Source organism: Raphanus sativus, chromosome 4, assembly GCF_000801105.2.
Source record: "Raphanus sativus cultivar WK10039 chromosome 4, ASM80110v3, whole genome shotgun sequence".
NCBI lineage: Eukaryota > Viridiplantae > Streptophyta > Magnoliopsida > Brassicales > Brassicaceae > Raphanus > Raphanus sativus.
In genome coordinates, this window is record NC_079514.1 from 8169741 (window position 1) to 8192714 (window position 22974).

Sequence of the window (22974 nt, forward strand, 5' to 3'; positions counted from 1 at the left end):
AAATATTTATTAAATCATTCTAAACTGGACGACCAAATTGGAACATTGTTTTTTTTTTTTGTATCATGACAGCAAAACAGTAAAAGGATAATTTTTTATCAACTTGTATATTTCTAACCATAAAGAGCAATTTCAAATTGGTCCGCCTGGACTTTTCTTAGACACTCAGTATACTCTCCCTAGCCACCCCCTTTTTCCTGATGATTTCAGATAATCCTCAGACAGGTGTTGAACAGTACAAGTAACACTTATCAATTACTGCGGCAGCTTGTGGTACGTGTCTATGCTCAACATTCCTCTCCGACTCATGCTCTTTCCTCCTACTAGACTTGGTCTCAATTTGGCTTCTCGGTTCGTGTCAATATCTCTAATACTTTCCAAGTCAAACGTTTAGTTAATGAATAACAATGAAAAAATAGAATACACGACCAACCAACCACTTCAAATTCAAACCAAACCAAAGATTTTGCAGTGTATTCAGTGACATTTCATCTATGGCTGGAGTATATCCAATGTAAAATTCTATTTTTGTCTAGAATAAAATAAAATGAAATAAAGATTTAAAATGTTCGATATTATTTTATTTTTCCAGTCCTATTTTATTTTTACAGTTGCCTTAATTCCGTCGGAATGTGAAATTAGATTGTTCCATAAATAAAGTAAACTTCGTTATAAAATGAGATATCAAGTTGAAATGTTTTGTACTTTTTAATCAACGAATCCTTTTATATCAGATGTACTAAACACATATTTGCATTTGCAAACCGTAAAACAAACAGATTCATGAGTAACTATTTTGTTCAGTCAGTTCGTCGTCTCACTATCGCATAATCAAAGAGATCATTACACTACCAGACATTATTTAAAGCCTTGCCAACAACGGCTGTAGAACATTTCATATAGTTATCTACGTACATGAAAGAATTACAACGTGTTGTATAGACTTCTAATTTGCACTACTACTTGATAAAAGTGCTTGAAAATAAACAAGAGAACAAAAAGGTGGTGAAAAAAAAAGAGAAGAAAAGAAAAGCTTCAAAGTACAACTAAAAGACAAAACGCAGAAAGATCTTATTGCTGAGAAGGATGCATCTTAGTTTGAAGAGGTAGAAGCCAAACTCTCATCACTAAGCAACTCTTCCCAGAAACCATCGTCCAACTCTCTCTCGACCACCATATCCTCCTCTTCCTTCACATTCCTCTGCCTTCCATAGCCTTGCATCTCCAGGGCAAGAGCTTCCAGCTCCGATACCGAAGAACCTCTTCCCCTCTCCGCCGCCTCAACCTCAAGCTCCTTAACCCTCATGTCTCTCTGCTTAAGTAGCTGATGCAGAAACGAAGGGTTCTGCATCGCTCTAGCCAAGAAAGACATCATCTTCCTCTGTTTCTCCTCTGCTCCTTCGATCCTCTGTTCCATTGCTTTGATGTAGCTTTTCGTGGTTTGCTGCTGCTGTCTCAGACTCACCAGCTCCATCAACAGCAGCTGCTTCTCCTTGCGAAGCTCTGTGCAAGGATCTTGAATAGAAGAAGACGTGGAAGCCAAGGAAGCTCTTCTCTTGATGTTCTTCAGTAAATGTCTCTGTCCTGATAGAAACCCTTCGTTTGCAAACTCCCATTTCTCTGCTTCTATTTTTCTAAAACCCTGTAGATATATACATATGTAATTTACATTAATATTCAAAATCGAATTTGAAACTATCTTAATATGGTGCAAATGAGTAAAAGTGAATAAACAAACAATAATTATTGGAGAGAGATGTGTACCGTCTGAAGATATTATAAAGAATGAACAAGTAGGCAACCTTAATGAATAAAAAATGCATATTGCGATAAGATTGATGACTGTTTCAGCCACGAACCATGATTCTAGAACTTACTAATTATTTTAGAAAACCAAGTTGACAAGAACCAAAACTCTAGAACTTACTAATTGTTTTAGAAACCATGTTGGCACGAACCTATATTCTAGAACTTACTAAAGAGACTTCTTCTTCTTCTCCCACTATCAGACAGAATCTACATTTTCGACGTTTCTAGAAATAACCCATTTTGCAGTTAAAAAATAATAATTTCACTAATACAGAAAAACAGAGCATTGCAGACAGAGCATTGAAAACAGAGCATTGAAAACAGAGCATTGCTGTTCTTTTCAGTTGGGTGAGAGAAGAATAGAAGACTTACATAAGTGTTGAGCTGTCTGATGAAGCTTGAGAAATTGCTGTGTTTGAAGTGACGAGGGAGAAGAAACTCAGAGAAAGAATGCAGATCCCAGACGACAAAACTAGCGCCTCCTCTGTTCCAAGAGACGATGTGGTCCGTGTTTGGATCCTCCACAATCTCAAATGTCTTGATCAGAAACGGAGGCGGTCCGATTTCATGCAGTCCTTCGACTGGTTTTGGTGGTGGTGGATCATCTTCTTGGTTGAGAAACGGATTCATCGATTCTGTGAAAAAAACTAAAAATCAAAGAAATGATTTTTTATTGGTGATTCGATCCTTTGATCAGTGACCCAATAAAACCATCTCGGAAATTGGGTTTTTTATGGGATTTGAAATTGAAAAAGTGATTTGATGTTATGGTGCTGACATGGTTGAGAAGTTCGTTTATGTCAGTTGGGAGGGAGAAGGGGAGGAAGGTAATATCCACGTAGGCTATGGCGAGGTTGCTTAAATAAGTAGAGTGGGAGAGTGAGTACTAATATTAAATTGAATAAAAATATTAATATAGTACTCACTAATTCACTCCCTCACTCGACTTTAGAAAATTCGAAAGTTCCGGACTAGTAAGAAGAGAAAAAGGTTGGTTTCGAAAGTTCTCGAACTTCAAATATTGACGAGGTTTTCACGTGGTGTCCATCATCTTTATAGTACAGTTCTATTTATTAACAATATAAAACTCGGACAACCTTAACGAAATGACAATTCGCTGATGTGGCAACCGATCCATGTGGACATTTGGTTTTGTTGTCTTAACCGGATGACTAGCAAATAATTTATCAATTAATTCTGGATTGGGTGATCAAAACAGTGTCCGGTTTGGAACATGGTTTCTTTTTATCATAGCAACAAAACATTGTAAAAAGAAAATAGTTTCGGTTTATATATAGTTTGCCCTATATAGTTTCCGGCGTCGTCACTTTTTCTCAGGTAAGGCGGTCGACTTAAAGGTTCCGATGGAGATGTGTTGGCCTCGTTTCAAGGAGGAGATCTCGATTCCGTTTGATTGATGCTCTCCGGTCAAAGAAGCGGTGGTGATGACGATGTATGCATGGTATACGCATGTCATAGATGTAGTCGAGCGAGGAGCTGTATAGTGATGCAGCGTCTATCTCCAGAGTTTGGGTTTCCGATGCAGTCCTATATCTCCAATACAGTTGTTGGGAGTGAATTCGTCGGCAAAAATGGTGGAGACGGCGATTCTCCGGTTTGGTTCTCGTGCGTTGCGGAGGAGCGGCGGTCTTTTGCTTTCTTCGGCGTTTGGTCTCCGATTTGGTGGAAAGGAGACACGTGTCTCAAACGCTGGCCGATTTAAACACGTGGACTGATACGCGAAGGGATCAAACACGTGGCTAGGTGTGCACCGTTTGGTCTGTGGGTTTGGGCTTGGCATTTTAATTGCCCTAGTGTTGGGTTTTGTTTTGTCGTTTGAACTTTTGGGCTGGTTGTATCGTTTGGGCTTGTCCCGGTTTTGGGTCTATCCCTTTAATAATAAAATCTTTAGATGGAAAAAAAAATATAGTTTGCCCTATAGAACAGATCCTAATTGGTCTGCTTGGACTTTTCCTAGTGATTAGATAATTCTCGGACATGTGTTTGTCTCTGCGGCTGACACTTGTTCAGTTACTCCCGTGGCTTAACATCTGGCTTTCCTTACTCTTAAGCTTATAGTACCAAACTGAATCCTTCACATACTACAGTCTATAGTAGGTTTCATTCTTAAAAAAAAGTCTATTGCAGATATTTATCACAAAGTAAATCGAAATTCCAAGACTGGTTATATGAATCAACTATTTGAATAAAAGAATGGAAAGAGACAAATGAATTAAAATATTTTGTTAATAGTAGGAGTGTGATAGAATACAGTAGAACCAAGAGTTTATTACAACTAGCGAAAAATGTTACATATATATAAGAATATAATCTTCATGCAAGGAATAGTGTGTATGTGGAACATCTGTTCCGCTACACACCCGGATACTTAGTTATGACTTGTCAAACATCTTATTCGTTTTCTTTTTAACAGAGAACTCCTTTTTGAAAGGATCCAATGTGTTTAATTGTTTTTTTCTATAGTTTTCTAAGACCAGTTAGAAAGTACAGTTTGCTAAGACTAGTAATTGGATAGATAATGGCATATGCATCGTTGAAAGGACGGTACCTGTTTGATCTATTATTAAGGCCGACATTACAAATATTGGGCCTCGTATAGACCCTAAAATATAAGGTTTGCCAAAACCACCCAAGCTAGAAAAGTTGTCTATAGTTTTTTTTTTAAGATCTAAATTTTTTATTACTACATGATCTCTCAACTGTTACCGACTAACACTTTCTAATTCGTGGTCCTAATCCAAAAATTTAGACGCAAATTTAACAAATTTATGAGTATGTTTTCATTGGACTATCACAATTTTGGATTGTCTATAAGTCTAATCTTTTCAATTTGATGTTATATAACAATCGTTCTACATCCGGATCAGGCTTGTGGAATGAAGCACTGGTTCGTGAAAGTAATACTTTCACTTCTGAGGACGTTGATCTAATCAGCACCGATTCGAAGAACAACTCCAAAGATAAAACTTGAGTGAGTATCATATAGCTAAAATTAAAGAAAACATAAAAACTAATAAAAAGAATAGTAAAAAATTCTTCGGTAATAGATTTAAAGAAATCTACGGAACCCCATAATTCAAATGTTAATCTTGTGATGGTTTAAATATTTAAAAGAATATCAAATCTAATGATTTAACTATTTGTATTCAAAAACTAATATATTTATTTTTAAGAACTTCAATGAGGTTTTGTTGTTGGAGTTCCTCTAGAGTATAAGGTACTGCACATAGTGATATTAATATATGGTCAAGGTCCCACCTTTTTTATCTATTTTTCTTTACTATTTAAGGCTCTAGTTTTTTTAGTTTTTATTTAGTAAGGATCCAATTTTAAAATTTAGTTATTATTTTAGAAAGAAAAAATATAATATAGCATAGGGGCCACAAATTTTTTGAGCCGAGCCTGGATCTAATGTTCATGATTAAACCAAACCTTAGGTTCAATGACTCGTACAAGTGAGTCTTTTTGGGAGATATTTTTTTGCTTAAATTTGACTTATGTAATGATATGTTGTTGGACTTAATGTGAGGGCATTAAATATGAACATATGTATATTACTATTACCCTCAAGCTTTTGCTACATCCATTTTTAAATTTTAAATTGAATCACTTGTGTACTAAGTACTAAGTGTATCTCTGATTTTATTCTATTTGTTTCTCTAAAATAGAGTGAAATAAAGTATAAAGTAAAAAATGCTTCAACCCAATTCTATATCACTCTTTAATAGTTTATCTCATACATAGAATAATCTATTTTTATTTATTTATTACTCTATTATATAATAAGATACAGAATTGAATTGTAGTAATTTTACTTTATTTTTTATTTTATTTTGGAAGAAAAAATAACGTTTTACATTGGAAATGCTTAAAATGGTAACTCTTGAAAAGTAAAGAAAACGATTAATTAATGATTATAATTTATAGTTCATTTGGACCCGACATTTGCATTGCATGTGTATAACTTTGCTTTTATGAGACCACCTGCTTTATCCCCATGCAGTCCATACCGAGACATTACACGATTGCCTCATTCTCTTTTTCAAATTATCCGGTCATAATAGAGCATAGACCAAGAGCTGAGCAATCATATAAGGCAAAACCATATAACAACAGAACTTTTGAAGCCTAAATAGTAAAAACTTTATCTTTCTTATTCTTTTTTACAGACAACTACCCAACCGTGTAAAACAAAATGGTCTAAAAACCTACATAAAACCATTTTTTACTATAGTTTTTTTCCAATATAACTCTTAACTTTGAAAATAACTACTCAATCATATGGCTGATCAAAATATTAATAAATTTTGATTCGATTCGTTATCCGTTCGATTCGAACAAAAAAATTCATATATCTGTAACTTTACAAAGCAAATCAGATACTAATATGCAACATTCTTAAGAAACAAAATAAGTCACAAATACTAATATTTTTAAGAACAGACGTCCGATCCAATCCTTTATATGTATAGATATACAAATATTTAAAATATTCAATATATAAGTTATATAAATATTATATTTTATATAAGTTTTACAGTATTTACTTTTACTAAATTTATTACAATAGTTATTAGAATTAAAAAAATAACTTTTTATTTTTGTAATAAAATATTATTATTTTTGTTAACCGTAGATTTTCTTATCTTTTTGTCATCTTTTTATTTAGTTAATTATTTTTACAGATCGAATTGGATATTTGGTTAAAATCCAAAACTTTTTAGATATCTTGAATACTGAATATCTTGATGGCTACTGATCAAATCAGATAATTGGATTATTCAGACGATACTGATCAGATCATGAATACTTCTAAAAGTCCAGATATCCGATTCACGCTCACCTACTCAATTATATAACTTTAGTAGAAATCAATGGGTCCAATGCTCCAATACATGTATTTGGAATCTCCTTTTAGGTTAAAGTCGAAGGGGTCTGGGAAGAAGACTTGATTACTTCTAGAATTTATGGGGATTACAATCGATATTCATTATATAACTCATGATACACATTTCTTCCCATTCTTTTCTGACCAAGAAATACTTGCTGGCTAAGCATTTAGTCAAAAAAAAAATGCTTGTTGGTCCACTCATTCCGCAGGCAATCGTCACACTCAGGATCTGGTCTACTTTTTAATACAAAAGGTTTCGGATTCAGCTGGTTAAAATACCGAGTATTTTATATAGTAATATAGGTAAACTGGGGCTTAGACTTTGATTATTGTCGATGTTATTAACAATATTAGCGCTGGGAATTTGGCTTATTACCCGCGGGGCTCGGCCCGTTAGGCCCGCTGCGGGGCGGGTACGGGTCAAAAAAATTTTGGAATTTAAAAATTTCGGGTCATGCGGATTGGGCCGGTAGATAGCGGGGCGGATGCGGGCTTTTAAAATTTTCTTAGCGGGCTAGCGGGTACCCGCATATGTGTGTCGTTTTTCTGTTTTACGTAATTAGTAGTGCATGCTGTTTTATTGTTTTAGGTAATAACTGTGTGTTGTTTTAATATATCATGGTATAAAAATAAATTAGGAAGCCCTAATGGCTTCATCTCTTTTCTTCTGCGCCGAATCCTAAATCTGCCAAACCCTAAATCGACGAGTCTCAGTCTCTCTCAGTTTTTCGGTCTCAGCTCCATCGTTGATTCTCTTTCGAGTCTCGACTTCTGAGTTCTGTGTGGGAAAACTTCACTGTGATCTTATGATAATATGTTTGTCGTTGAAACTTAAAGACATTTTCATTCAAAGAAAAAAGAAACTTAAAGACATACGATGTTCTTCTGTTCTTGATTTGTATTGATTTTTTTTTTGATTCTGGCGGGTTACCCGCTTGACCCGCTTGATTAATGCGGGGCGGGTGCGGGCGTCTTGTGTAAATCTTTGCGGATCCAGCGGGTAATTTTTTTAACTGAAAATTTGATTCATACCCGCAGCGGGGCGGGTCAGACGGGGCGGATCCGACCCGCAACCCAGGCCTAAACAATATATACCTTGGTTAGTCCTCAACAGTACTAGTACACATGAATCGACTTCCAGCAGCAACAGGGGCGAATCCACTTGCATTGTTATGGGTGCAAGTGCACCCACTTTTTTTTTTAAAAAAAATATACGATTGTTTTATAACTTAAAATTTGACAAAATCTAAGCTAGAGTGTATGTGTGCATCCATTGAAATTTTCACTATGCCCCCTTAGGTTTAAAAGTTGATGTTGTACTTGTTGTTTTTATATGTATTAGGATATGCACCCACTACCCACTACCCACTACCCACTACCCACTAATAGATCTCCAATGCTTCTCGCCTAGCACGGGAATGGATCCTTGCTCAACCCACAAGACATGCAACTAACCAACCTCCCCGCCAGCGACCTTCTATGCATCCACGACTTAATGACGTTCCCTCTTGCTTCACGGACGCAGCCTGGCAGGCGCACACAAACAGGGCAGGATGCGGGTGGGTCTGTTTAGATCACAACGATACCATCCTGTTGCAGGGAAGCGGCAGCTTTCTCCACATCACCTCTCCTCTAATGGCTGAAGCATTAGCCATTAGATCAGCTCTTACCCACGCTCTTGAAGCTGGGTTCTCCAGAATCTGCATCAAGTCAGATTGTCAGACACTTGTAACCGTCATTTCTTCGAAGTCACCATCAGCGGATCTCTACAGAATCTTTCGAGATATCGAGCATCTATCTTCTCGTTTCTGTTTTGTGTCCTTTTGTTTTATTAAGCGTTCTCTAAACTCCATGACTGATTCAATCGCCAAGTCTGTACTGCACTCCTCTATCTCCAACTAGTTCTAGTTGGAAGGATTTTATAATATTTGGTGTTAAAAAAAAAAAAAATTCTTCCAAAGTAATTTCGTCAGGTATGCACCCACCAAAACATTTGATAGATCTCCCAAAGTGATTTCGTCGGCTTACATCCAAAGAGGAAGAAAAATAGGTGATACCCTAATTGCTTGATTCTGATGTACTATAATATTACTATAACTTTGATAATTTGGTACTTTTATCTCAAAATTAACGAAGAGCTGACCTAGTGATTCAGAGCACCTCCATTGGTAAACTTGTAGATTCCCGATTTCCAAAGCTATTATATTAGTTTTTTATTTTATTTTTTCGTTTGATTTTTCTAAAAAAAAAAAAAAAAAATTAATAAACCGACCAATCGCGGGCCTCCACGTGTCAGTGGGGCCTGCAAATAGTGTTGATACCGTCTCATCCCGCTGAACTCCCGTGAAACAGGTTCACCAACTGCACATTAATATATTGATTTTTTTTTTGAGAATGTGTGTGAACTCTTGTTAATATATCTCAATGGAGATGCTCTAACACTCTTCAATCACTTGTTAAGGATCTAAAGAATTGCATGTTTGATTTTCGTTGGAAGGTGTGTACTCTCTTAAATAGAGTTAAATTCGCCCTCACCACAAAGAGATGTACGAGCTTTCAGGCTCAGAACTTTACAATAAAAAAGATGTACCCTATCTCAAAAGTCAACTTAATTATCTCATTTTCGTCTGCTAAACCGAAGACCAGCTAATCTCTGTAACTTAAGAAAATATGTTTACTTGCATACAGTTGCTTACGTACAAGCGCCACAGCTTATTTAACAAATTTAGTACTGTAGATTGGTGGATATTAACCAAAATAACAGTTCTAAAAGTCATGATAATTTAATTTTCAGTTAGTGCTCAATTGAAAGAAATCTACATGCCTTTGAGTAGATCCTCTTGATGTTGTTCAATCAACATCGTTTATAGGCGTTGTAGCCATATGAATTTAGTATATATTTTCTACATATCTAATTTATATCATTCACAGACATAGCACATGTGTACAATTCCGATAGCAAAAAGTGCGGCATTTATGGCCGCGCAATACGTCTGACTTCATGCATCCCAAAAACAATGGATGCAAATCACTCAACCATGCAATTCCAACTTAATGCATATATGGCATACAGTACTTGTGTAGTAGTGTAGAAGACTGTAGATCTGTGGGAGACCAATGTCATATTCATATGATTGTGGTGTGTGTGATAATATAGCCCACTGATGTTGTCTGCAAGAATATCACACTTTTTTTTATAATACCCTATCGGTCAACCAGTAGGAAGAATACACTTAGTGTTAAAGAGTGGATTGACTACTATACTGTTTGTCTAAGTTTGAAATATTTTTCGATTAATAATAGAGATGGATCCACTGTTTCTTATATTCCACTATGTTAATTACTATTTGGACCGAAATCTAAACCAAACTAATCAAACAATGATAATTTTAGTTCTTATAATAAATCGAATCTAATACTAATGTGGATATACACCAAACTCTAAATGATTACCACTAAGTTACTATTACTCAGGTCCATAATATTACACTTCATTTCAAGAAAACTTCATTTTAAACTTCTACACATATAGTCAACGAATTATATGTACATAATTCCAAGTTACCAACAATAAAGATAAGCTAGAAATAAATATACAATAAAATCCACAGTTGCATGTAGGGATGATACGGATCAGTATATCAAGGAAAATTAGACTATACGGATCCGAATATAAGGGAAAATTAGACTATACGGATCCGGATCCAAATTTGTCTAATCCGTGAATTTAGTATTCGAATCTGGATTCGTGACTTCTGGATATCTGAGATCCAGACATCCGTCAAGATATCGTATTATCTACGGATATTTTGGATCTGGATCCGGATTCGTAAAAGTACTTTTTTAAAAGAAAATTTAAAATACTAAAATTCTAAAATATACATATATTAAATATTTACACAATGTTTATAAATATATATATATATATATATAATATTAAAAATTAAAATTAAATAGTTAAAACTAATTATGTATAAAATTAATATATCAAATATATTTATTATTAGTAAATTAAAAATTAAAAATATTTTTAAAAAATTGGATCCAGATTCGGATATCTGACTTAAAAATCAGGTTATCCAGATTTTCTTTCAATTTTGACGGATCCAAAATTTTATTATCCGGATCCGGATTTGACATCTCAAATATTCTATTTCAGATAGAATTCGGTCTAGATGCATGTGGTCTAAGGAATGAATTGTACACGTTAAATATTAGAATATTGATGTTGATTTTTTGGTGATTATTGGTTTTACTGGGACTTGTCCAATTTTATTTGATGTTAAGACCAAAACCTTTACTATAGTCTATTTGTTTTAGTATATTTTTAATATGTCTATCATACATCTTATATAAGAATATACACGGTATAGTTATCTATTTAATTTAAGAGAACATGAATAAAACTTATTTTTATAAGTTTGCATGGAAATACAAAACAACACATGTTATGAAACAACCATCAAATGTTAAAGAGTACTTACCTGCAGTTACTATAAAACAAAACATGTACCAATTTTATCACAATCTATTAGTTAAAAATATTTCAGTAAATTTTTAAACATCTAAAATTATTTTTATTTTCTGAAAGTAGTTGACATAATTCAATTAGATTGGTGATTATTTTAAATGATTGTTTTGTTTGAATACATAAACGTGAATGGTTCAATCAGGAATGCGTGTTACAGATTAGTGGAACAGTGAAACTTTCTTATTATGAGTAAACGTAGTATATAAGTCTAAGATATTATTAAAAAATCTATAAGGATCGTCCAAATTTAACAGTCAGGACATCAATTTTGAATATATTATTCTATAGTAGTTTAGAAATTAAATGTATCTATATAAATCTATCATTTTAATATTATTTTTCATGGGAATCAATAATACTTCTTCCAATTCTTTATTTTCATCAATCTATCATGGCTTTCATATTAGAATAGAAATCTCTAAAACCTAAAACTTTATGTTCTAATTTTTTTTCTTCTCTACTATGATTTGTTTATCCACGATCGTTTGTTCTTCGTATCATAACGAATAGCTCTACTACTTATACAAATCAACTATAGAAAATCAATTCATAGAGTTCCGGAAAGATGATGGTGTGAAATTTAGGGTCACAATAAGGAATAAAAGTCGGGTTTAGATTTTAATCGGATGGACAATCAGTTTTACTAAACATGGCTATATTAATTAAATGTAAGTTAGTTAGTTTTATTAAAATGATGGAAAATGATATTAGAATAGTAGGTTAAAGAGATAACTGAAAAACATATAAGTTTAAGTGTGTTGGGTGTTGATATCAGTGGTACATTAGAGCATTTTTAATGTATTACTCCTTTTTATATAAATTGTGAAGTTCAGTTTTAATTTTATGTATTACTCTATTTTTATTCCAAAAATAAAATTCACTAATGATTTATTTTTATTTCGTTAATAATTAATAATAGTATCTTCAACTTATTAAAATTTAACAATTAACCCAACTATTTATGTTTACAAAACTTCCATATAATATATTTCATTTCAATAAAATATCTATTTTTTTAATAATCATAAAATATATAAGATATTGTATTTTGTGTTAGTAATGAGCATTAGAATATATTCCCACAAATGATCAACGAAAGTATTTCTTAATGAATAATGAGATTATTTATTTTTATTTTCCTAAATCAAACAAGATCATTCTGAAATTTGATATTCTGAACTTTTTCAATTTTGATAGATATTCTCTTCCAACTTTGGTTGGTGCAATTTTCATCATATGTAATTTTCCCAATTTAAAAATAAAATATGCATTAAAAACATAAAAGAAAGCAAAGTTCTGTTTTGTAATTTGAATTGTGTACATGGTCTAAATGTTTGTGCATATATCGATATCAAACTCGTCTATATCGTTTGAACGATATTTCACCGATTTTGGTAGTTCCCAAAGCAATTAAAAAATTATTAAATCACTTATTTTATATTATATTTATTTTTGTTATTTATGTTTATTTTTGATTTCATTAGTTTATGCATATTTTATGTAAAATTATTAAATAACATTTTTAGTATCATATTTTCATATTATTTTATCATTTTAAAAATTATTTAAGTATAAAATAAAAATATTCAAAATAAAAAAACTATTTCATAAATAAAAATAAGTTTAACTACAAAATGAAATAATAGGTAGGATACTCCATAAATGAAGTAACCATAACCATTACTTCATTATTTTGGAGTTGAATATGTAATAGAATTACAGAAGATTTTATTCCAAAATGGAGTTTAGAGTCAAAATGAAATAAGGTTGGAAGTGTCGTTAAACAAATTTAATGTCAAACTCTAAAATCTCCTCTCATAAGCAGAGCCGGCCTTTGGTAAACAAATAAAGCACGAACTTCAGGCCGTTGAATTTTTTAATAGAATTCGGTCACAATTTTCAAGATTCTCCTTTGGTGTAGTTGTAGAGATTCATTTGCTGGAACTGTGTTTCAGTAACTTGGGTTCAAAATTTTTACAAACATTTTACTTTTATATTTTTTCTCTGTTTTTTTCCTAAAGCGGCCATTTTAAAAAAATCTGATTCTAGCCTTACAATTTGTAAGACCGGCCCTGCTCATAAGTAGGGTAAATTATGGATTTATATTTATTATTGTTTTTTCCTACTTGATTGGTGTAAAAAGAGATTAATTTTGTATTGATTTTTGTTAGTATACTTTTCTTACGCTATATATGTTAAACAGTCAGACCCTGCATTGTCTAACATGCATATGAAATTTGGTCAGGAAACAGACAAGTCATAAAATATATCTGAAGATAGGGACATTCGGCAGGTGCAAGTAGTGAATAAATTTGATCAATTAATAATTTACCACATGCCCATCCAGCTGTGATCGCACTTCATCTTTGTAACGGAAATGCAGTAGGCTCAACTATTTAGTATCTTGCTTTCCTACCTTTGTATGTTTTCTTATGCAAAATGTTAGTATCTGAAACACAAGTTTTTTTTTTGAAACAAAAGCTTTTCGACACTAGTTTATATTTGGAAAGGTTAATCCGAAGACATTACTGAAGCAACGTTGAGTTTCATGTGTTTGGATCCGTTACCAAAATCAACAATTAGTTTTTTTTGGGTACAAACTTTACAGTTACAGAGAAACTTATAATTACATAGAGTAAGATACCATAGTTAACGACAAGCGTATAAAGAGGTATGATATCTAACATCGACTAAAGTTTTGTGACCATTTGGTATTGCTGTATCGTCATCTCCAACTCCTAACGTTAGGCACATTCACGATAGCTTTTCCAAAAATATTCCACATCGCAAAATCCTGTGACGTAAACCTGGTAGAATCTACCCTACTATATATGTATATTTGGACATTTATAAATATCAAACATAAAACTAACTTATCATTTTTACCCAAAACATAATACTGAAATAAGTAACTAACCCATCTGCTAATTGCCAAGTGTCGGCAAAGCCATATATTATAAAGCGGTGTAGTGAGATGTGACATGTGAACGATGATGATGTTAAGTAGTCGTAGGTTTAGGGGTATTAATGGAAGATATGATCGAAAATGGAAACGTAAGCTATCTGGCTCTTGCGGGCTGTGTCGGGACAAGACATGCATCAGACTTCCAAATTCAGACAGTCAGATTCATACATGCGTGAGCCGGTGTTTTATCCATCTTCCATCTCTATTTTCTTACTCTCTTGATGTTTTTTTTTTGGATCAAAACTCTGTTGATATTTTTTTTTATGATATGAAATGAAATATGATAACCTAGATGGCGCATAACAATTTCTTTTTACGAATACTGAAAAGACTTAGGATACCAGGTTAGATCTGCGTCCATGATTATATTGGTCTCGTATAGCTGGCCTCAACTCAAAATAATAATTCAGAAAATAAAAAACTGAAATAACTACGAGTGGTTCATTTGGTAACTCAATTTCACCGGGTGATCTATTTTGATAGTACTTTGTATTATTTTCTTGTAATTATTTATTTACTAATGCAGACTATGCTAAAATTCCTATAAAAAGAAGAACTCACCTGGGCTCTTCTCCTCACTCCTCACTTACAGCCGCCAAAAATAAAAAAGTCCAACAAAACCTTTCTAAACAGACCGGTCTCCAAATGGGAACGGCTGACTACACATTTCCTCAAGGAGCGGAGGAGACGCACCGTCGCCACCACACGGTGGAGGCTCCGGAGCCTCAGCCGTTCATGAAGTCACTTCAGTACTCAGTGAAGGAGACTCTGTTTCCAGACGATCCTTTCAGACAATTCAAGAACCAGAACGCATCAAGAAAAGTTGTACTAGGCCTCCAATACTTCTTCCCAATTTGTGAATGGGCTCCACGCTACAATCTCAAGTTATTCAAGTCAGATCTCATAGCCGGAATCACCATCGCTAGCCTAGCCATCCCACAGGGCATTAGTTACGCTAAACTCGCCAACTTGCCTCCTATTCTTGGCCTTTGTAAGCGTTATACATTCTTCTTTATTTGAAAACGGTTATTTTGTATTAATCAGTTTTTTTAATTGTTAATTTATTGAGAACAAGAAAAAACAAAACAACCCCAGTTCCAGTATTTTATACTCCTGTCGTCAAATCAAATATATTTATTCAAAAAATGTCTAATTATTGTTTTGTTTTTGTGGCGGTTAGACTCAAGTTTTGTTCCACCGTTGGTGTACGCGGTGATGGGGAGTTCAAGGGATTTGGGGGTGGGGACGACGGCGGTTGGGTCTTTGTTGACAGGTGCCATGCTTAGCAAAGAAGTTAGTGCTGAGAAAGATCCTAAGCTCTACCTTCATCTTGCTTTCACTGCCACGTTTTTTGCAGGCGTTCTCGAAGCCTCCCTCGGCATTTTCAGGTTAGTTTTTAATTTATTTCCATTTATATGATTTTTAACTTAAAACCAGCCTACCTGAAGTTTAAAGTGTAGTTATATAGATCCAAAGCATGTATAACAAAGATTCCGGCATCAAAAATATATTACCAAATAAAAAAATCACCAACTAGCTCACTTTTCTTTTGTTTGTACGTAAGAAATAGAAAACATGATAAATAATTTAGAAAGCACTAGGCCATGAGTGACATTCTTCATGGCGAGTTACATGACGTGAACGTGATATAGACTATAGTTGCTGATTAACGAGCCTATGGGGGAAAAAGCGAAGTAACTATAGAGAATCTTATTTTACCAAAAAAAACTATCTTAATGAAATGTATTTACTTTTGGGCATGATCAGTTTATATTATGTGGTCATAGTGGGATAAAAGATTAATTAATTGTTAAACTTGTACTTAGTTTAAAAGCACATAAAAAAAAGTTTAAAAGCACATAAGATATGATTTTTGTGACTTATACATACATATAGGTAAGTAGAAAAGGGTTATGAGCACTACATGAGACTGGCTAATAACTTGGTCATGATAAGTTACTGATGCAAACTGATACTTAATTAATAGTCATTACGTACACAATTTAATTAACAAAAAGAAACTAGGGCCGTAACTGGTTACGAATTTAAAAATGATTAGAACTAAAAAAAAATGGAATGCAAATAAATGAAATAAGAGAAGTTATGGAATAAAAAATATAACTCCATCTCATTCATGAGCTTGTTAATCATAAATGTTTTATAACTACGATCTATTTATTTCTATGCATTCCCCCCCCCCCCCCAAAAAAAAATCAATGGCATATATATTTGTTTTTTATTCTAGTTACATGGTTTTTTTGGAATCTACAAGAAAAGTTATTCCGTATAATTTTATTCCAAAAAATTGTAATTCAGTTATACCTTAATTAAAAATAATTTGCAGGTTAGGGTTCATAGTGGATTTTCTATCGCATGCAACGATAGTGGGATTCATGGGAGGAGCAGCGACGGTGGTGAGCCTGCAACAGCTTAAGGGTATATTTGGACTTAAGCATTTCACAGAAGCCACTGATATTATCTCCGTCATGCGTTCAGTCTTCTCCCAAACTCACCAGGTGTCACTAGTAATTGCATCTAAGACATTGTTAAACATGTGTTTATGTTTATTTATTCCTTACGTTAATTATTCACTAATACTCCCAAACATATCATTCCCAATGTCAGTGATTATTCTCCTAATCAAATTAATAATTATAGTTAGACATTATTAAACATGTGGTCTCTGTTTGTTTATTTGTTGTGTAGTGGAGATGGGAGAGTGGCGTTCTCGGCTGTGGTTTCCTTTTCTTCCTTCTTTCCACCAGATATTTCGTAAGAATTATTATTTCTCATTCTACCTTAATAAATTGATTAATCCATTTCTTGTCGACAAGAGGGTTTTAACAAAACACGCGACAATGATATTTCGTATAATTCCATTAATCTATACTCTATTACTCTTTGTCTTTATCAATCTTTTTCTTACAAAGAATAGATAAGGCATTAAAATAATAGAAAATTACATTTTGTACAATTGAGAACGTAACTAGCTAATGTGTTTTAAATGACGAATTGATTATCAGAGCACGAAGAAACCAAAATTCTTTTGGGTGGCGGCAATGGCTCCTTTGACCTCAGTGATTCTTGGAAGCCTCTTGGTTTACTTCGCTCACGCTGAGAGACATGGTGTTCAAGTGGTATGTTTTTGATATAATTATTTTAATATAACAGTAAGAAATGTTCCATTTAGTAAGGCCAGGTATGTATCCTTTAACTGATATCTGACAAGTTAAAACATATATACATATATACATATATATCTAACCGGAATATAGAACACTATGGCTTTCGATAAAAAAAAATACTGTGGCTAGAAGAAAAAGTTGCAAGAAGCAACAAGTGGGGCTTATATAGGCATTTTCAGCATTTTTTTTTAATTTTGTCCGGATTGGAGAGTGATGATAGAGTAAAGGAAGGTGTATGATTGTGCAGATAGGGAACCTGAAGAAAGGGTTGAATCCACTCTCCGTGTCTGATATGGTCTTTACTTCGCCTTACATGTCTACGGCTGTTAAAACTGGCTTCATCACTGGGATCATAGGTCTCGCTGTAAGTCTCACTCCTAAACACCCTATTATTCGTATTTTTGCTAGATTTGTAAATGCTGAATATACAATATTATATATATCTAGCTATACAAATATTGAATTAAACGTGGAAAACTTTTTTCTGCTGTTGTTGTTATTGTAGTGTATACAATAGATAGATAAAAATTTATAGAATAATCATGTCTTGAAACAATTATTCCTTAAATGTTTTGAAATTCTTTGTCAAGTACTCTTAATAAAAAGTTGTAATAATTTGGGAACCATAAGACATGTATATCTACATTATTAAAACTAAGTACTTTTGAGAATTGTTTGGATAGCATTATAAAAAATAATATTTGAAAACGTAGATAACAGTATAAAAAGAAATATAATATTGTTTAGAAACATAGATAACATAGTATATTTAAGAAAAAAATGAGTTTATGTTATTAAGAAAAATTGGAAGTGCATCATATTATGAGAAATTATCTATCTGAGTCAGCTTTAAAATATATGGTTCAGTCTAATTTTTCTTAAAAATATATTTTGTCTAAAAGAATCATAAAACAAAATTTAAACTTTATATACATATTTCAAATAAAAATAATAATTTAAAATTGATTTATATAAAAAAATGATTCAAAAATATACAATATTCAAAATTTGATTTTTATTAAAATATTTTTCAATAACCGTTATAAAAAATGTTTTCAATACAAAGTCTAATTTCAAACACCAACTTAAATTATGGTTTTTATATTTTACATTAAATTTTTAAATATAATATATGTGATTATTTATATGATGGTAAAATAATATTAATTATATGATGATAAGTATAAAATATGATTAATTATATGATAACACATATATAATATATAATAGTGACACGAAAAATAAATAACAACATATTTTCGAAGTCTAGTTATAGTTTAAATTTTTTGGCTCGCCAATGTTTCATCGGTTTTTCTCCTCTTATTCATGTCTAAATAATGCATTCTCCATTTAAGTCAAAGGCTAGGAAGCTAACCAATCCGATCAACAGATATAACTCAAATAAGCAATTGAGAAGGACCCATCCAAAATAAGGTGAAATTGATGTATAAATGTAGGAAGGAATTGCTGTGGGAAGGAGCTTTGCTATGTATAAGAACTACAACATAGACGGGAACAAAGAAATGCTCGCTTTTGGAGTGATGAACATCGTTGGTTCCCTCACATCTTGTTACCTCACAACCGGTACGGACACACATTCTATGGTTTCAACCAGTGTTGTTAAACCCGGACCAAACCGGCGGTCGGACCGGGTTCAACCGTGAACCGGACACCAAGCCGGGTTGGGTTAATGGTAAAACTCAACTAAAATTGAACCGGTTAAAAATCCATATTGAACCGTTAAAAACCCGGGAACCGACGACCCAACAAACCGGTAAAACCATGGTTCGTAGAAAAAATATAAAAAAAATATTAATAAAATAATTAGTTTTAAAAATGAAATGAAAATAGAGTTTGTGACAAACTATAATTCAAAAGATATTGCCATTTTTGACGTTTTTTTCTTTTTAAGTCTATGATGTCTCTACAAAACTGTAATTCACAAGATATTTTATACTTTTGTGTTTTGATGTCTTTACAAAACTTTTGCGATGTACTAAGCAATGAAGAAAGTGGTCAATAAACTTGATTTCCACCAAATTCAAAAACAGAAAATCAACAATTGTCACAATGAAAATCAGCAACCGTCGCAACGTTGCACTAATGTGTATAATTTTTTTTAAAGGTGATAAAAATTTATAGTGATCTAGAGAATAAACTTTAAATGTGTTTTTTCCTATTGATTTAGATTTAAACTATTAGATTTTTTATTTTTGTTATTACATTTCAGCTTACTATTTTCTAAAATATGCATATTATATACAAAATATTATTAAATTCAGTTTAATACATCAAACCCGGTCGAACCCAATCGAACCAGGTCGAACCACATTGATCCATGACCCAAAATATTTCCGATTCAGTCACCAGTCCAGTTTTAAAAACACTGGTTTCAACATTATCACATTAACAAGACGTAATATTTTCTATATAAAATATAAATAACGACGTACCACATTACTAGGACCGTTTTCGAGATCGGCCGTGAATTTCAACGCCGGTTGCAAGACTGTGGTGTCGAACATAGTGATGGCAATTGGGGTTATGTTCACATTGCTCTTCCTTACGCCACTTTTCCACTACACACCACTCGTCGTCCTCTCCTCCATCATCATATCCGCAATGCTTGGACTCATCGATTACCAAGCTGCTATTCATCTCTGGAATGTCGACAAATTCGACTTCCTTGTCTGCATGAGCGCTTACTTTGGTGTCGTATTCGGCAGTGTCGAGATCGGACTTGTTGTAGCAGTAAGTGTGTTCTTTAGCGCAGCGGTTACATTTTACACAATGTATATGAATAAGAAAATAACTTTTATACATAATTTATTTTTCGGGTGGTGAAGGTGGTGATATCGATAGCAAGGTTGTTGCTATTCGTGTCGAGACCGAGGACTGCGTTGAAGGGAAACATACCAAACAGCATGATCTATAGAAACACCGAGCAGTATCCTTATCACTACAAGAAAGAGGCTTCCATAGCGACAGTCAGATTTGTCGGGATGTCCTCGGAAGACCTCATTTCCGATATTGTTCCGACAAACCACAAGACGTCGGAGTTTGGGTCTCGGAAATACTGATATGTCGATATGTTATCGGAATTTACCGAGAAACACACATTCTCGGGAAACTTGTCGGTAAAGGTTGTCGATAATCAGTGGCGGACCCACGTTACTGAGTATGGTGTCAATTGACACCCCAAAAACCGTGATAAATATTTAGTTGTAGCTTAAATACCTTGAAATTCACTAGCACAGTTGGTAAACTAAGCTTGTTGAACCCCCAAAACTAGGGTTCAATACCCAAACTGAACCTTTGACACTTTTTTGAACCCAGTTAAAATTTATTCTGGGACCGCCACTGTCGATAATACCGAGGCTTTTCCGAGAAATTTATAATTTTAATTAAAAAAATAAATTGAAAATAATGAAAATGCAAATAAAGATAATAATATTAAAATTATCAAATATTCACTACATTAAGAAATAAATAAACAAATAAAAATTTAAAACAAAAATCTGAAGCTCCGGCGGTGGAAAGAGGCGGCGGTGGCACAAACTGGTTTTAGTGAAAGCGCAGAAACTGTTGGCCCAAATGGTGGTTTTGGTAAACATCATCTAAGATTGACTTCTCCAAAAAGAATCTGAAAAAATAAAACAGATCTACATCAAGAACAAGAAAATGAGAAGATCGGAAAGAAGATGAACAAAAGAAAATATGGAGTGACAAGGAGGCAAATAAAACAAAAGAAAAAAAAAAGAAATGGACTTATCTTTGCTTCTAAGAAGAACGTTTAGGACCCCCTGGGCTTTCTTGTGACTTTTCTACTTGCTGCTCTTAGGATCTTGAAAACGGAGATTGAAATCCCAGAAGTTGAGAAAAGGATAGATCTAAGCAAGGAGTTGTGCGTAATGAAATAACGAAAAAGAAATAAGATAGAAATTAAGGGAATATAACCAAATTATGACTGGTTTAGAGAAACTAAGAAAGAAGATTACAGCATGAAGAATAGAAAGAGTAGAAAGTAGAATTAAAAGAAGTTGAAGAAAGAAAATGGATTGAAGAAGGGGAGAGGAGTATAAAACATTTGTTTTCGATAAAATTATAAAAATTATTTTAAAATTAGTAAAAGTTATTTTAAAATTAGTATAAATGTTAAAAATATATTGATATTATGTATGTGACCACTGTAGAAAGGCCCCACACATTTACCGTGAGACTTCCGACGAATTCTTAAATAGTTTTCCGATTATTTACCGAGAACAATTTTATTTTGCCGGTATATAAACTTCCCGAGAAATTTATGACAACTCGTTCCAAGAAACTATCGACAAAACCTTTATGTCGGAAATTTCCGATGAGATTCTAACAAAATTTTGTAATTTTCGGAAAATTCTCAGTAATCTATCAGTTTTTTTCTGGCAAAAAAGTTTCTCGGTAAATTTCCTCGGAGGATACGTATATTTCTTGTAGTGTATTCAAGAACCATTCCTGGTCTTCTAATCTTGGAGATTGATTCTCCCATCTACTTTGCCAACGCTGGTTACTTGCGTGAGAGGTAACCTTAGCCCTAATTCACATGCACATGCAAAGGATGGAGTATTGGTTTTATATTATTCCATTCGTTTATATGTTGGGTACAGAATCACAAGGTGGATCAATGAAGAAGAAGAGAGGGTCAAAACATCAGGAGAAAACAGTTTACAATATGTTATACTCGATATGTCCGGTAATTACATATCTTGATTTTCTCTGACACTATAGTGTTGTCTTCGATCAAGGCTTACTTTGAGTGTGTTGACTAAAACAGCTGTCGGTAATATCGACACGAGTGGTATAAGCATGATGGAGGAAATTAAGAAAATCATTGACCGAAAAGAGTTAAAGGTAACGTAATAAGTCGTATAAACACTTCATCAGGATATGCTGTGGTTCATTTTTCACGTATTTCTTAAAAATCCTCAGTTAGTATTGGCAAATCCAAAAGGAGAGGTCGTGAAGAAACTGACCAGATCCAAATTTATCGACAACTTGGGAAAAGAATGGATGTTCTTAACGGTTGCAGAAGCTGTGGAGGCTTGTAGTTTCATGCTTCACACTTTAAAAACGCAAGCCGCCTCCAAAGGAGAGCCTTGGAACAACGTCTAGTTCCTTTTTTTTTTTTTTTCGTTTAAGCGTTTGTGACTACTCGTTATCAAATAGCATTATGTAATCACAAATTTCAGGGAAAAAAAATCTCAAATATCAGAAAAAAGGCAAAAGAAAAATGCATTTTGTATAATATTTGATTATTGATGATGAAGTCATATTCAATATGTACTCTTTAGTTTTCTCCTGAAGTTAATCTTGAGATTTTATGGAATAATCGGTTTGGTTTGATTTTCTCGAAATTGATTGAAAGTCAATACGGTTTTGTAAGTGTGGAATTTGGTTTTGTTACCATTTAATACATATCAGGTATTGGATCAACTCTGGCCCATAATATACCCCACACAAACATTGTCTTGGATAAAAAACTGGCCCATCTTAGACCCGCACGTGACTTCCGTCACATCCTTATCGTTATCATCTA

General features: G+C 33.3%; 2 protein-coding genes across 2 annotated transcripts; one reads left to right on the top strand and one right to left on the bottom strand.

Annotated features, from left to right (window-relative positions):
* Nucleotides 1-867: 867 nt before the first annotated feature.
* LOC108852485 (heat stress transcription factor A-7a-like) lies at nt 868-2651 on the bottom strand. Its single transcript, XM_018625990.2, has 2 exons — nt 2182-2651; nt 868-1642 (listed from the first exon to the last, which is right to left on the bottom strand). The coding sequence occupies exons 1-2, from the start codon at nt 2437-2439 to the stop codon at nt 1094-1096; spliced, it is 807 nt and encodes a 268-aa protein (XP_018481492.1). The 5' UTR covers nt 2440-2651; the 3' UTR covers nt 868-1093.
* Nucleotides 2652-14781: 12130 nt separating this feature from the next.
* Nucleotides 14782-22781, top strand: LOC108850183 (sulfate transporter 3.1). The gene is made up of 13 exons (XM_057008719.1): nt 14782-15208; nt 15398-15605; nt 16562-16733; nt 16924-16989; nt 17241-17354; nt 17650-17766; nt 18860-18986; nt 19867-20153; nt 20249-20355; nt 21877-21960; nt 22046-22131; nt 22213-22289; nt 22368-22781. Exons 1-13 carry the CDS (start codon nt 14863-14865, stop codon nt 22548-22550), a joined length of 1974 nt encoding a protein of 657 aa, XP_056864699.1. The 5' UTR covers nt 14782-14862; the 3' UTR covers nt 22551-22781.
* Nucleotides 22782-22974: the final 193 nt, after the last annotated feature.